This window comes from Camelina sativa, chromosome 4, assembly GCF_000633955.1.
Source record: "Camelina sativa cultivar DH55 chromosome 4, Cs, whole genome shotgun sequence".
Lineage (NCBI taxonomy): Eukaryota > Viridiplantae > Streptophyta > Magnoliopsida > Brassicales > Brassicaceae > Camelina > Camelina sativa.
In genome coordinates, this window is record NC_025688.1 from 7,429,676 (window position 1) to 7,447,009 (window position 17,334).

Here is a 17,334-nt window from a genome sequence, read left to right on the forward strand (position 1 = left end):
CCCCCCCCCCCCCTCTAACTCTCACCCACATGAACTCTCTCCCATCACTTCACTCTTTCCCCTCTCTTGTTCCCTCTCACCAACCACATCACCTTTGTGTCCCATCTTCCCACATCATCCCACCACCACTCACCCACCACACTCCCCCTCTCCATCACCTCATACTCGATATTCATTCTCCATTTATTACACACTCCCCTCACTCTTCAATCCCACCAACCAAACACAACTTCATCTCACCATCACATTTGCTTTCTTTGTTTGATCCAATTCCCGCAAGTTCCAACAAGTATCCGACTAGACAGACGTCCTCCCACTCGATTGTCATAGTCTCGCCTCTGTTCTTTGTCTTCAGCTCGTCTCTTCCGAGCCACGCCACATCGACTTGACTGCTGTCCTTCTCCATCGTTCCATTCATTCTTGTACAAAGCTCCACTCGACCAAACATCGTCCAACTCGAGTTCTCGCCGTTCCACTCGGTCCATCCAACAAAATCAGCACAACTCGATCCGCCATCCTGGAGCTGATACCCACTCGATCCGGAGAACAATCACGCGACGTCCATCGACTTGATCGGAGCAGCCCTCTCACTCGAGCCAACGTCCTCCGACTCGACCGACGTCATTCGTTCAGTTCATCCCAAGAGACTTGTTCCCACTCGACCGAGGAAGCCTCGTCCCTCGAGTCAACACTCTCTGATTCGATCAGTGGTACTGTTTGCCACTCTAAATCTTCGTCCTCTTCTTGCTATTCCACTCGATCCAGCTTCATCACCACTCGAGCTGTGCGACTCGACCCAGCGACTCATCACCAGAAAACCGACGTTCTTCCTCATCGATCTGTCACGCAGTGCTCGACTCGACCGACACCGTGAAGCTTCCCTGGAGTCGCGACGTTCTCACTTGACCGACAAGTTCAAAACTGTTAATCACTTGATCCGAGAAATCTTCAAGTCAAGCCGACGTCCGTCAGCTCGATCAGAGAACTCAACACGTCCCACTCAAGAGAGACGAGACTCAACTGGATCAGTTGCCCCTCCATCGACACACTCGACTCCACCACCGTCGAGTCCTCATTCGAGTTGATCTATGAAACATGCTTTCTACAATGTGTATGTGTGAACCTATGAATGAATGATGCAAAGTCAAACAAACATAAGCATTGAGCAGTGATGATCAGATGAAGTGCAAGGTGTTTCAATACCCTTATGTAGTTGTAGCATAAAAGATGTCAATCTATAAAGGGTGATTATGCAAAGACTTAAGGTGTGAACAGTGATTCAAGTTAAGCCAAGTATGGTTATGAGTTTGAACTAACAACCTAATGACAATGATGAAGATGCAGAATGTAAACTACTTAGAACAAAAGCTAAATGCAAAGTAAACAAGGGTAAACAATGCTGAAACTAGACTAAACAATGGTAATAACTAGATGTAAGCAATGAAACAAAACTACAGAACAAAGCCGAAATAAATGCAATGAAACAGGAATGAAACAGAAAGTAAACTATGGTGCTCGATCAAGCACTCGACCGTGTGTGTGGTCGAGTGGCTAGGTCGAGTGACATAAAACGAAGAACATAAGCTATTTTGACTACTTAAACAGATTGAAAATTAATGAAACAGGACAAGATGCAATAACAGACAATCAAATAACAAAGTAGGCTCCTAGAGATGGATTCATGGGCAGGACTTAGGCTATTGCTATCTAAACTGATCAACAAACCTCAATCAACATGAGCTATCTCTAGACAATGATCTTAATGACTTACTAATCCACTCTCATGACAGAAGTAATCAAGTTTAGATACTCTTACACCTAATTCTTATTAGCTAAGACATGAACAAACAGGCATTGAAGACCCATATCGTTATTTGTCAAAAACCACCCTAGACAACTAATCTCTTAGGCTAGGCATAGTAATCTCCAGTATTAGCTTTTTATCTAACAACCTAAACATTGATATGATGCAGAGAAGCTTAAGATCTGTTCTTACCCTCTCAAATCTAAGAACATCTTAGAGAACACCTAATCTGGAAGAGATCTATGAACAAAAAATCTTGACCAATCTAAACAGCCATAACCCTAAACCAGCCTAATCCATCTCTAGAACACTAGCTCACTACTCAGATGAACAGATCATGATGATGAAAAACTCAAACCCAGAAATTAATGAAACCAACATGATGAGAAAGATAAGAGAGAGATCTACAACTTAATACAAATAAGCAAAAACAGATTCTCAATACTCAGAAAGTTATGAACCTTACAAAGTATGAAAATCTGGGAAAAAACAAGAAAAAAGTGGCTAATGATGCAGAAACATAAATAAAACCCAAAAGGGGTAAGAACTAGGTTTGAGGTGGCACTAGATACTATTCTCTGACTATTCTGACTTGTGGGCGGCCATAGAGTACAAAAGATATTTACAGGATATGAGGGAAGCCCTAATTTAGCTAACAGACAAAAACACTAAGTCGGCTGGAAGTGCTCGACCATGCACAGTCGAGTGCTTTCTTCTTCTGTTTCTTCACTGGTCGAGTCCATCTACGCACACGGTCGAGTGTGGTGGTCGAGTGGCCTCTGAACCTTGGTTTTCTTTTGTTCCAGCCTTTTTCTGCTTCACTGGTTGCACTCTATTCCTCTTCAACTCATTTCCATGCTCTTTGAGGTCCAAATCACCTGTTTAAACATGAAACAATGCAAATGCAATACAAATCCTACTCTAATGCACAAACAGAGCCTAAACTACAAAATAATGACAAAACTTGCTAGTAAACCATGCAAAAGATGTAAATAAACTATGGTGAAACATGGTAAAATATATGCATATCAACCTACCCCCACTCGACCGGCGCAACGTTGCAACTCCACCACACCTGCTTTCTCATCGTCACCCGAGATGTGTGCGACTCAGTCTTCATGTATTTGTCTCCCTCAAGTCAGCCAACTCTCACTCAACATACGACGTCTCTCACGCGCCACTCGATCGATTTATCATCTCTTTGCACTTAAAATTTTAAATTTCATAATTGTTCTTGTTATTTGCTCACTAACCTAGTAATTCCTAGCTTTAAGTTAATCATGTCTCAGAGAAGCAGGAAAAGTATTGAGCTCATACATGAGATGAGAGAGGCGTATGGTTGTGTAGGTGGAGAACGCTCATCACCTAAGTCTATGGCAAATCGTTTCTTGAAAATGAAGAACATGGTCGGAGAAACTGTTGACGGTTCAAGGCAGGCAGAAGGGTCAAGCAGACCCGTCTAGCCGCTAACCAAGAGCAAGAGTAGTGGGAAGAGACCGGTACCAGCTTCTGAATCAAGAGAGGAGGACAGTGATTACGAGATGGAGGAACCTCAGTTGCGTTCAGGACAGGCGCCCAAGAAATCAATGAGTAGGAAAGCGGTTGAGGCGAGATTAACTTCCAAGGAGTACTATGAGCTGTTTCACCAGATGGAGTTCATGGGAACGAGATATCCCCATGTTGAGCCAATGGAGCAACTTGGAATTTCTGAGGATGTGCAGTGTTTGTTTAGACGGTGCCATCTGGAGAGAATCATGAACACCCCCATTCATGGATACAGAGAGGAAACAATCCAGTTCCTCTCTACTCTGAGTATCCACTTGTATACGGATGAACCAAGCACAATGTCTGATGGAGGTTTGGGCTACATCACATTCCGCATTCATGGCCAGTTTTACACTCTCACCATCAGGACCATCGAAGAGGTACTTGGATTCTCCAGCGGAACTGGGACCACGCCGCAGTTTGATAGGAATGAAATAGCAGCACTCTGGGCAACGAATGGAAGCGCGCCCACATTCATTTCATCAAAAAAAAAAGGCGATGCACTTGAGAAGCCCAGTGTTGCGATACTTCCAGAAGGCGGTTGTTAACACGTTTTACGCAAAAGAGATCAAGGGCTATATCACGAATAGTGAGCTTGAGATGATTGATCTAGCGCTTAAGGGAATCTCGTTCACTGCAATGGATGGAACGTAACTACAATGTGACACGACCAACACCTCCCCCTCGTTCTATCTTCTGAACTACATCATGACCTACAAGACTTGGTTCTCGCGATTCAACAGCAACCGAACTCCAGGAGTGATGTGCATGGGCGGTGTGGTTACTTGGTTTCTTGAAGTTTCTGGTGTTCCACTACCCTCTGAGTCATACCCACCACGCTGGATAGACGTGAACAACTTGCGGCAGCTTAATACTCTGGATCGGGGTCAGAGGCATGGACGGCTCATCTACAAGTTTCTGTATCCTGAGGCAGGTCCATCGAGATTACTTCTCCCTTGCATCGAGTTGACTAAGATTTTGAGCGATGAGCATATCGAGTTTATTCCTCCCACAGACAGTCTGTACGATTCTGAGGTTAAGGAGCAACATGTAGAAGTTGCAGAAAAATGAACCGACCCGATGGAGGAAGACACAGATGAGTACCGCCCTGAGCAGTTTCACTTCGAAGAGTACTCAGAACCGAGAATGGCCAAGGGGTCAAGGCAGCTCATGAACGTCTCAACAAGCTTCAGAGATGGGACAAGACAAGGGACAAGGCGTTCAGCAGTTTCACGAAGACTTTCACGAACTTCATGCGCAAGTTCAGCTGTTCGATATCCACTACCACCATTCCTATGTCTATTCCCGAGAACACCATACCAACACAGAGTCGCGTCTCCACAAGCCTTAAGCCAACTCACCAAAGAACACTCTCTCCGGTCCTTCACGACACTCGTCTCATGAGTTTAGGGAGAGAAGAAGAAGAGGTTCGCGAGGTTCCAGGGATAGAGCCTCCTCAATTCATCGGTCGGCGCATCGCTCAGCAGCTCAAGGTGAGCAGGAGGTTGAGCAGCAGAATGAAGCTCAGGGTGATTATCAGGACATGCACCCGGTTGAGCAGCAGATTGAGCATCAAGGTGATTATCAGCCTATGGAAGTTGTTGTGTTAGTATCAGACCACGATGAGTCAAGAGTCGACAATATGCATTGCGACAAGCAGCCAAATGCTTATCAGAACACGCAAGCGGTTGAGCAGCAAGTCGACCAAACAGCTGGGATCACTCATGCAGATCCAGAACAAGGTGAGGGACAAATTCAGTATCACGCTCCTACTGAGGTACTCCTACCTTTCCTTTGTATATACCATCTCATCCTTAAATTGTTTATATTGTGATTCTCAAATCCTTTTTCAGATTTCTCTTACACAATGGACTATGTAATTTAAGTTTGGGGGAGGATTTGAGATGATGTATCTGATGATTTTTTCTGTGATTCTTATTTCAAATTTTTGCATTTTATCATGTTTGAGTCTGCATTCATCTATTTGCGTAGAAAACCCATGAAATATTGAAAAAATTTCGAAAATTTCCACAAAAACAGAGTGTTTATGTAGTTTGCACTTGCATATTAGGATTAAGCCTAGTGTTATTCATATAGGGCTGTTGCATTTAGCATAGGGGTTGATGATGATTGTAACCTTGTTAGCATGCGGAATTCAATAGAATAGGATCAAGGCCCTTGTTATTAGTTCTTTGATGCATGTTGATTGAACTTGAAATGTAAGACTGAACCAGGTTGTGAATTCTTGAAATTGCATTCTAAGTCTTGATTGAAGCCTGTTTTGAATTGACATCATTCCCTATCTACATGAACCTGATCTTGACTTGCAATTATCTTGTTATGCATTGAAGTTGAACTCATGGATACCATATATATACTTTGATTGTCTTTCTCCTTTTTACCACCCTTGTCAATCCAAGTAGCTGATTCCCATCTTTGGAATAGTTTTCTGCACCCTTAAACAACCGTTCTTTCAAGCCAATTGTATTCTTGAGTGTCTCTTGAGTGCCAAGTCTTTTCAGAGGTTAGCTTGTTAGAAAATGTTAGGTTCTATCCGACAAGAGTAGGATCCTGTGTAGTTCTAGTTCGTGTTATCCGGACTAGTAAGACTAGGTGAGAACTCAATTTTGGGTATTGGGATTGGATTTGTGCAGAAAAGTGAAGAGTAAAAGAGTAAGCAACGGGAAAATAGTCTTTAGGAGGGGAATGTGTTTTCAAGGTTTACAAGTCTAGTAAAGGATTCGGGTTTAGCAAAGTAAAAAAAAAAAAAAAAGAGTTATTGGTTCTGGGCATAAAATGAAAATTTTAGACAAAGAAGAGAAAGCAAAACGCTTAAGATGTCTAGAGTTCCAAGAAAAAAAAAGAGAACCATAGTGATATAAAATTTTTTCAATCCGATAGAATGATAATAAGTGACCTCCTCCTTAGACTAGGTTCAAAGAATAAGAGAATCGGTTTGAGAAGAGATATTGATGAAGGGTAGAGATAGGACCAACTCATGGTTTAGAATGTCAGAGCTAAGTTTCCTTGGGACCTTTGGGTAGACGGGGTACTGCTCTTGTATGTATCAGTTGGTTTAAACATTTAGCCTTCTCTTAAGCTCAATTCCTTTTCATGAGAGAACCTTGTTATGTATTGATAAAAGCACTTGAGAAGGAGACCACCTTTGTCTCTAACCTTTTGCCCTAGCCAAATGAGTTCAATGACATTGCCTAGCTTGATTCACGGTTCTCTGTTAATGAATGTTAAAGTGAATGATTGATAGGATTGCATATGTACATTAAAGATTGGAATCGTTTCAGCTTGTGAAGAACCTGTCTAAAGTTTTTAAATAAAGCTCCCTCACCATGCATCATAGGATTAAAAACAAGGACCTTGATTGTAACTACTCTATTCAACATGTTTTAGGTTATGAGACCTCATCTTCACACCTCTCTTCTATACTTTGTTTATGATTGTTTGCTTGAGGGCAAGCAAAGAATAAGTTTTGGGGAGTTGATATGTCTATATTTTTTCTCTCCTTAGCATATATTTATCATGCATTTAGCTAGGATAACTCATTATTTTGCATCATTGTTAGTCTCTTTTGCATAGAATGCATACTTAGATAGTTCTGCATAAATTCTGCATTGCATTGTGCATATTGGAATATTTCAGGTATTTAGGAGACGTCAAACATGCGACTCGAGCATCACCTCCAGGAATAAGGCCATGCACCTCGAGTCACGCTGTTCCACTCGACCCAGCTCGAGTCGACTCCACTATACTCGACCTGTTCCACTCGACCCAGCTCGAGTCGACTTGCCTCTACATGACGCGCACCGACTTGACTGTGGTTCTCGCCGTCTGACTCGTCCAGCCATCTCGTCCCACTCGACCGCACCCCAGGGAGAGACACCATGCGACTCGACCACCATGCAACTTGGACGTGTTCCGACTCGACCACACACGTTAGGAAGAAAGACGCTCTGACTCAGCCAACCCGAATCCCGAACCACCTCTTAATCTTGTCGTTTTATGTTTTAGGGTTTTCATTGTTTTCCTATAAATACTCTCTTAAGTCTTTACCCAAGGGGCAAAACTTTTATCCTAGGGTTTATGAGTAGCCACCAAAATATTTTCTGAGTTTGTAAACAAGATTTCTCTTAATCTTTTCAGTTTTAGCATTTGATTTCTTCTCCAAGGTTGTTTATCTAATCTCTATTTATTTAGTCATGCTTGTATCAATATTTTCTGGATTAGTGTTCTTGAGTATCATGTTTTCTTGGTTTGAGCAGTGTTAGTGTTCTTGAGGATGGGATAGATTAGGTAGAGAATCTTAGTATATAGGGTATTTAAGCTTAGATTTGTATGTTTCTCTTATGGACTAGAGTTAGAAATGCTAGTTTCTCTCTGATCAACTGGAACTAGGTCTTAGACATTTTCACACCCAAAAGGTGTTTGATGAAATGTCTGACCCAGCTAGTGCCAGAGACTTACATTCCTAGCCTAAGAGATTAGTTGTCTAGGGTGTTTGTTGACGTGAATGAACTTGTTTGTCATGTCTGGTTGATCATGTTTCTCTAGCGAGAGTTAGGTGTGGAAGTGGTTGAGTTTGAGTAGCTTATGTCAAGAGATTGGATTAGCTAAGTTGTGATGTTCATTGTCTATGGATAGTTTGCTTGTGGCATGTTAAACACTCTGTAGACTAGGAGACTCCGCCTATATTAATTACACCCATCCTTAGGACCTCTATCTTTCTTATTGTGTTTGCATTCCTGAGACTGTTTCTGTTATTGTTGTGTAGTTCATGCTTAGAATCGCTTTTGCTTTTACTTTTTCATTTTCGCTTCTTGTCATGCATGTTCGTTTCTAGTCATCTAGTTTATTTCTGTTTTGCATTTTGATCATTCTAGGATGGTTAGACATAAACACTCTCTTTGAATTGGCTTGACTTGTGATATCTTGATTGCATTTTGAGTGACTAGCATCATCCCATTTGGACTGACACCTTAAGTACTATAACTACATAAGGTTAATTTAACCAGCTAGGATAGACATATAAAAATTCTAGTATCAGTTATGTTTTTGTTATTGCTGGATGGTATTGGTTATTCGTTTAATGATATTGGTTTATGTTATTGAATGTTATACATTGATTGTATTGTTTGGAGCTAGGTTGTTAGTGAGTATGAGATCACTAAATATTATGGTATTAAAAAAAATGGTTCGGGTTGTTTCAGTTTGGTATCAGAGCTCTTAGTGTTCTAAGTACGGGTTCGCTAAGTGATTTGTGTGTCTATATTTGGATTGCATGCTTGGTTGATTATGTGAGTTAGTCAATTGTGTGTGGCATGGGGTCCTAGAATATCCTCTTCGAGCCTTCAATGTGATTCCATGGTAAGCTGTGTTTCCTTGTGTAGTCAAAATCGTTTTGTTTGCTTAGTCTTCTGTTCTTGGTGGTACAAATGGTTAGAGGTACTGGAGTGGGTGTGGTCGTGGTTAGGAACAGATTCCCAAAGCCAATATCAGTGCAGCCTAGAGCATGGCAAGTGAGGAGGTGGCAGAGTCACAGGCTCATCCGGGAGGACTTGGGGATTGGATGGTGTGGTGGTGGTATCGACAGGGTTGGTGTCTCAGGGTCGGTGCTGGTGTGGGCTGGGTGCAAAAGTTGCAGCAGATAGTGCCCCAGGTCATGATGATGGTCTAGTAGACTTGCTAACTCAGGTGTTGACGTGGCTTCCAACAGTGGTGACTATCATAACGTCTCAATTATGTCGAGCATTACCATAGAATTGTTGTCACCAAATAGTCACAAGTCATGACTACAAAATCGTTGGTTAATCGTTACACTTACCGACTAAAATTATAGTATCATAATGTCCCAATTAAGCCACATTTTACAACGCAACTATAGTCATTAAAACGCCACAAGCAATGACTACAAAACTGTTACTTAATCCTCAAATCACAATTATCAACTGTAAACATCGTCTCCAAAACGAAACATTGTGTGACTATTATATTGCTCTAAGTTTGTTGCTAGTTATAACATTATATTTTGTGTCTAAAATTTGTCGCTATATATTCTTATCCACTAAATCGGCATAAATATTTAATATATGTAATAAAAACTAAAATAATATGATAAATAATAAAAATAAATTAGCAAATCAACATCCAAAACGAAATTGTTATAAAAAAGAAACAGTCGTGTTGGTCTAACTTCAGCAAACAAAAGCAAGTAAACTTAACAATATAAACAAAAGCAAATAAGCAAAGTAGCATAAGCAATCAAAGTAAAACCAAACTACGTAGCATGAGCAAACGAACCAACACCCATGGAAGCTTGTGGAGAACCATAAGTTCTTAATGGTGGAGTAGATGGAGCTGCTGCATTTAATCCATTGGGACCTGTAAATGATTGAATCAGTTGTTCCACATAATCAAATCGTTTTTGAATAACCACATTATTTTCACGACTCTTTTGCAATTCCATTTCCAGCTCTTAAACTCGTAGCGTTAATGTTCCTACTTCTTAAATAGCTTGAGGGGATTCAGTCGAACCATCTAAAGACATAGAAATTCCACTTTGGAGTGATCCAAGTCCAAGTACATGTGTCATATTTAAAAGCTGGTTGCAGTAATTGAATATGTAGAGTCAAGATTGATATTTTTTACATCATGAAATCTACTTAAAATACATCAAGTTCTGCTTTAAACATGCAGCTGTTTCTGGTTTAGCAATGTGTGTGTTTTTCTTGAGCTTCCATGAGGTATCTATCTATCTATCTTTCTAGGTACGTAAGATACTACAATTAAATACCTTTATTTTATTACAGCATGACATAATTAACTAGAGAATTGGAATAAGAAGGCTACGTGTGTGATTTGGCAAGTGGTGCAACTATTGCCTGCCTACAACTTTGAAAAAGTAGAGTCAATGCCATTTTTTATTTTAAATATATTATCTCCGAAAAGACAAAAATAAATTATTTTAGGATTGGCTTACCGTAAGAGAATTTTTAAAAGTTCAACATAGTTTAGAATTTCAGAGTATTTAAAACATTTTAATTTTTAAGAAGTTCAATATACCAAACTTATGTTATAAAATAGATTATCAAAAGCATGGTATCCCTTTGACCTAAACTTAATATACCATAATAGTATTTTTTGTACTAATATCTTAGCATTTCTCAGTTATTAACTTCAAAATAATAATTAATTAATAGTACAAGATACCAAATTTATAATTTTTAGATGATCGAGACTAACTTTTTTTTTTTGTAATCATAAAACACAATTTTTTAACGTAGATGTAAAATAATATTAGTCATATTGAAAATACTAACTACATAAAAAAAAGGTAAAGCCCTACACGATATATATATGTGTTTGTTATATATATCCAAAACATTTTTGTAAAATGGTAGCAATCATTTGTGTTAAGTAGATTTTATTAGCCATAAAATGAGAAAATAGAAAAGTATCGCTAAATACATTATAATAAAAATATAAGTAAAAATAAATTATAAATTTAAACATAATATATTTTCATGCATATATGCGTTAAAAATAAAATCCATGACTCCATGATAAAACTCAATACGAAAAAAATTATTGATTCTTTTTTTTTTTACTATAATAGCTTATTGATTTTCTTGGTAAAGTAAGCATCTTTCAATCTTATTTAAAGGTTCTCAAAGTATTTCATCTTTCACATTGTCTTTTGAAAACATGTTATAAATCTTTTTATAAGCAGAAAAATAGCAAAAGACAAAGAAGTTTATATTTGCTTTACTTATTAGGTGTACGAGTGGGATTGACAAAAAAGAAAATAAAAAAAAAGATTTACGAGTGGTTGTTGAGAAAGTTTGACTGTCCCCATTATGGGCTTCGTGTCCTTCCCATGATGACCAATCCATTCGGCATTCGCGTATCTTTCTGTATTTATATCGTATACTGTAAACAGTCTTAGAATAATGAGAGATCAGGCCCGGCTCATACCTAGGGCGAGAGGAGCAGTGGCCATGGGACAACATTTTTTTTTTTCCAAAAAATCTTATGTAAATGGGGTCCAAAAAATTGTTGAGACGGGGCTGTGAGAGATACATTATTCCATGGAAAATATTGTGTTAATATTTTTGAAATTATGTCTTACAGAAGAATTAGGATGATCGTCTGTATTTCGTATATAAAACTATTGGAACGATATAATTCCATTTTTTTGTTGCTCGTGTTACGCAATAATTTGGTCATCATACGCCTAATTTAAATGGAGACGGATCACACAGTCACAACATACCACATTACCATTACAGTTTTTAGAAGAATATACATATTTTATAATTTCGGGCATAATTTTAACCTTATAAATAATAACAGATAAATTATATTATAATTATGATATATTTTATAAATAATAGAGAATTATGCATTTTCAAGAACATTGAGTCAATACCAGCCATAACGGTAAACATTGAGTTAATATGGACCGTAATGCAAACATCAAGCCGATACTGGCCGACAGAACAATTAACAGGCCAATACGGGCTGTAACGACAAAAAACAAGTCAATACGGACTGTAATTGGACTTTGTGACCGACTCTAAATTTGCTACGACATTATCAAGAAAATATTTGACTCAATCTCGTGGAGAGAATATTTGGAAAGACCTTATCTCATGAAAAGGCGGTTACTCAAACCCAAATCCCATGAGGATTAGGGTAAAGAGACTTCCCTATAAATAGGGAGCGATTTTGACATGATATGACACGAATTCGAGAGCAAAACAAGAGATCAAAAGCATAGCCACACGACTCAATTCCAAAGCATGGCTAGGGTTCCTAAATTGACTCGTTGTATCTTAAACTCTTGTATTTGAGCTCGATACTTTGATCAATAAAAACGACTATTCAACATGTATTTCTTGTTTTCGTAGTCTCTAAACGAATCGATTATTTTTGCCCAAACAATGTTTATGAGGTAATATATGAGGGGAAAAAATACTAAATTTTCTTTTAAAACGAATCTACTAAATATTTATTTACTGTGCTATTTAAAGTTATTCTTTGTAACAAAGCAAACAAATGTTTTTAGTTCTCTGATAACATCTCTGTATTCGAAGGTAATATACAAGCAAACAATGCATTTATTCAAAAAACTTAAGTGTATATTAGAGCCAGATAGTTACTGACTTATGTTATGTGTGATTATGTTAGTCATGAAATAGATGAATTCATGGATAGATGCAGTCATAAAATATGATAAAAGAGCATCCGAATTATACGGAATATACTAACTTTTTTTTACCTAAATACAAGTGAGTGGACCTACTAACAATGCCCCCTCGTAAACCTATATTTCTTCATCTATCTTTTTTTTTAATTTTTTAAAAAGAATTTATCTTTCAGTTTTTCACATTCACATTCTTATTTATACGTAAATTGACACGTATAATATGGTTTCAATTTAAAAATTCACAAACATGTGTAAACTGACACGAAAAAGAGAAATAAGACGATCAAATTAAATGATAATAACTACTTCTTTTTTGGTCAAACCATGAAACTATTATAGATGAAACGAGTTGAAGGAATATTTTCAACAAGAAAAAAAAAACATTGAAAGTATAAATTGGATTTTCTTAGGCTAGAAAAGAGATAGGTGTATATACATGGTCTGATACCAAAGGACCATTTTCGCTTTTGTTCTTTAACACAATTTTATTTTTTCTTTTATGAGAATTTGGAATCCTTTTTGATCAAACACTACAAATTAGAATCTTAGACTTGGCCCATTGCTCGGTCAAAAGATGGTTTTCTAAATATGTGCCAAAAACTTCACACCTCGATCGAGGATACCACCATCAAGAGGAATAATTACTTTGAGTCAAAATTAAGAATCTAAAAAACATGAGTTATAATTATGCAGTGTGACTGATATATCTAATAGTTAATGTCCCCATGATTAAATTGTAGGTTATCAGAAAAAAAAGAAATTGTCATTCAATATTTGCGGCATTTGATGATGTTTACATTTTTTTTTTTTTTACATTGATGTTTACATTGCTTATTATGATAAGAAATCATCGTGTCAATGATATGACACACATACAAACTACGAACACATAATACCGAAAACAAACCATTGGTAGGAACTTTAGATAATTTAATAATGTTATGTTATGTATTGCAAACTTGTGAAAATATGGATATAATGCAACAGGCCAACATGTATACGCGTGAGCATGATATTGTAGCAGTTAAAAAAAAAGTATACCCTAAACCTTATCTTCAGCATAAATAAGATAAGATAAAGATAAGACTTTAATATTGCATGACATTTTCTTATTTTTTCATTTCAAAACTAAAAATTTCTTTTAATAAATAATTTTTCGTAACTTTTGCTTTCATTATTATTTTAATCAAGCAGATAATTTTTTTACTTAAGTGTTGCTAATTCCTTCTCTATCACGGGAAAAATGTGAAATATGGGCCTACCCTATATAAAAACACTTGTAAATGTAATAATTAAGCAAATGAAAATATGATGGATACTTACCTGTTTTGTGCCTTTGTAAATTAAGTAAAAACTTCCTTGGTGTTAGTATTTTTAAGCCTTTGTAATTAAATTTTGTGAGCTTTCAATTTACATGTTTTCTTGCATGCAACTACTGTACTTGGTGTTCGATAATTGCCTGTTTTGAGCTTTCCTTGTTTACGAACTCGATCGACGTCAAGTATTCACACACTCGTGCACACATACGATGATAGCATCTTCGTTATCGTTCAGACAAAGGAGAACTAAAACTGTGATTCTTTTTACCATGAGAAGTCGACCCTACCGCATGAAGGCATCTATACATCCATTTGTGTTTGTCTTTTTTTTTTGTAATTATCTTTACAAAGCTCCAAATGGTCATAGATGAGAACGGTCAGCGTTGCTTTTCTTCTCCTTCTTTCATACACCCATCTATAAATACCTTGAGACACCTTCTCCATGCTTCACACATTCAGCTATTAAGAAGAGAAAAACTGATCGAAACGGTTCTTTAAACTCCCTCAACTCTAGTTCTCAAATTCGTGCTTGCAGTTTCCTATACTCACCATGGACTACAGAACATCAATGGAGTCGTCCGAAACCTTAAGGTAACTATTTTTAATGTCTAGCTACGCATATCATACCAAGAGAAGACTCATAGAGTTGCATGCAATTTCATATCCAAACTCTATAATAATTTGATTAAGAACTAAAATATGTTTTTTTATTATAATAAATTTATATATACACGTGCAGGAACAAGTGTGCCGCTTGTTATAGGCAGTTCAACAAAATGGAACATTTAGTGGAGCACATGAAGATCTCTTATCACTCGGGCCATGAGCCTACTTGTGGCGTTTGCAAGAAACATTGCCGATCTTTTGAGTCCCTCCGCGAACATCTCATTGGTAAATAAGAATACATATACACAATTGTCCGCAAACATCTATTATGCGTAATATATATACAAATTTATATTTAATTGGGTTATATCTGTAGGGCCGTTGCCAAAACAAGAATGCAAGAACATTTTCAGTCTTCGTGGATGCAGATTTTGCATGGCAATCCTCGAAAGCCCAAATGCTCGTAGGATCCATCAAGAGAGATGTCAATTCTCGAGCGTCAACTCTGTAATCTTCTTTCTAATATCTATGTAAATTGAACTTGTAACCTATGAATCAACGCAAGCAATGTATACTAATATATTATATGATTTTCTTGTTTTCAGGGACTGGCGACTCGTATGGCGGCTTTAGGTCTAAGAGATAAGTCCATGATCGACAACACGTCATCACGGTCTCCACGAGTGGTTGCACTCTCTTGCAAGATGGTAGGTGGAGGAAGCGACGGGTCGTTGGATATATGTGCGAGGGTTTGCATAACGGATGAGAGTGAAAATGTCGTGTTCCACACGTATGTGAAACCGTCAATGCCTGTGACGAGCTACAGGTACGAGACGACGGGGATACGTCCGGAAAATTTAAGGGATGCAATGCCGTTGAAACAAGTACAAAGAAAGATTCAAGAGTTTCTTTGTAATGGAGAACCCATGTGGAAGATTCGTCCAAGAGCTGGAAAAGCAAGGATTCTTGTGGGACATGGCCTCGATCACGATCTTGACCGTCTTCAACTTGAATATCCTTCTTCCATGATAAGGTTGACACTTATATAAAAAACAAAGATTCTTTAGTCTTATTTCCCTTGCAATATAACCCATAGTACGTACTATGTGAGTTTATATATTAACGGTGAAGTTTATATTATGTAGGGATATTGCAAAATACCCTCCTTTGATGAAAACAAGCAAGCTGAGTAACTCTCTCAAGTACTTAACCCAAGCCTATCTCGGGTAATTATATAATCGTCTTTTTTTTAATTAAATAATAATATTTTGAATCAAATTGATTAATTCGTAAAGCGAGTATACATGAATGCACTCGTATATTACAACACTATATGTGTATCATATGTAGAATTACTATTTTTTGATGATGTGGCCTGTGGGTATTGATGCTTTGTATGGGCTTAAAGTTATATGGAAGAGTTTCAGAACGTGAAAAGATTCACATGCTTTTAAAAATATTAATTTCTATAGCTACACACACGTATACATTTTTATTCTTATTAGCTAAAAAACGTTTCTCCATGCATATACCAAATACACTTTATAACTGTTCCCTCTCTTTTCATTAATCGTCAAATAGTAAAATATTGTGTATAGGTAGATAGTTGTACACAAAATTTTACGGATATGTATGATTGATTAGTATCATATGTTTTTGTCTTTACGCTCAGCAGACAATCCTAAACTACTTGAGATCAACGAAACGAAATGTCTAAATTCAAGATTATATATTAATAAATGATGTGTTTATTATAGGTATGATGTTCATTATGGGATACAAGACCCATATGAAGATTGTGTAGCGATGATGAGGCTTTACACGAGAATGAGATATCAGAAACACAAGATTGAAGCTTACCCATTAGCCGCCGATGCTCAGAACCGTAGCAACCAGGTGGCGTGGAGGCAGAGCGAGGTCGAGAGGATGTCTCCTAATGAAATGCTCTCCATCTCTCGTTCTGACTATTACTGCTGGTGCTTGGACTCCCTCGCTTAATTTTTAAACCTACAGGGTATACTTATTTCAGTGGTCTCTCAAAATTAGTAATTCTTACAACTTTTCCAGAGATTTTTATTATAGTAGTGTAACGTCGAATAAGCATTGATATGATTTTGTAGTAGTATCTAAGTTTTAGAGTGTGTGTGAGAGATGCATATGTTGTAATTGTACTTTGCAATAATGCTTTGATCTCAATTATTAATTACATGCACGATTTTCTTTTGGTATCACCTACTCTCTCTGTTCCAATATATAAATATTTTAGGCTTTTTTGTTTGTTCTAATTTATAAGATTTTCTTTTCTATGCACTTTTTAATATTTAATTTAAATTTTTTGACTATTTAAATTCTGCATGTTGTTTTTCCATTGGTTGAATTATGTTAAATGATTAAACATTTATTGTTTCTTAATTTTGGTGCTTTTAACCAAAAACTCTTATATAATGGAACATATGGAGTAGATAGCAGTTAAAAAAAAAATCTATTTTAGTGTAATTCAATAAATTTTTGAGATAGTATAATTTTTAGATGAGTACTATACTTATAGTTCATTTTCAGTACTATAATTGAAGAGAAACACGTAAAAAAAGTCTCTTAGACCATTTTCACTGGTCGTTGCTTTTCTTAAATTCTTTTATTTTATTAAAAACTAATAGAAAATACAAAAAGGAGAGAGAAAGAGAGAGAACGTTGCTGAACTTAGTTAGTGTAGAAACGTTTCTCAATTTTTTTCTACACATGTCAGTTTCTTATTAATTATATATTAAAATATTAATTTTTTTTGAGCAACGGTGAATATGTTCTCCTGCTGGTTATGCTCTTAGTTATTTGGAAGAATA

At 37.1% G+C, this 17,334-nt stretch overlaps 1 protein-coding gene across 1 annotated transcript; it reads left to right on the forward strand.

Annotated features, from left to right (window-relative positions):
• Positions 14,366-16,706, forward strand: LOC104780048 (apoptosis-enhancing nuclease). Its single transcript, XM_010504504.1, has 6 exons — positions 14,366-14,479; positions 14,628-14,779; positions 14,871-15,001; positions 15,100-15,527; positions 15,640-15,720; positions 16,252-16,706. The coding sequence occupies exons 1-6, from the start codon at positions 14,439-14,441 to the stop codon at positions 16,490-16,492; spliced, it is 1,074 nt and encodes a 357-aa protein (XP_010502806.1). The 5' UTR covers positions 14,366-14,438; the 3' UTR covers positions 16,493-16,706.

Excerpts from the sequence above, each read along its gene's own strand:
- LOC104780048 (XM_010504504.1), top strand. The coding sequence starts at position 14,439 with ATGGACTACAGAACATCAATGGAGTCGTCCGAAACCTTAAG. Across the intron at positions 15,002-15,099 it reads AATTCTCGAGCGTCAACTCT|GGACTGGCGACTCGTATGGC; the intron begins GTAATCTTCTTT and ends TCTTGTTTTCAG. Across the intron at positions 15,721-16,251 it reads TTAACCCAAGCCTATCTCGG|GTATGATGTTCATTATGGGA; the intron begins GTAATTATATAA and ends TGTTTATTATAG.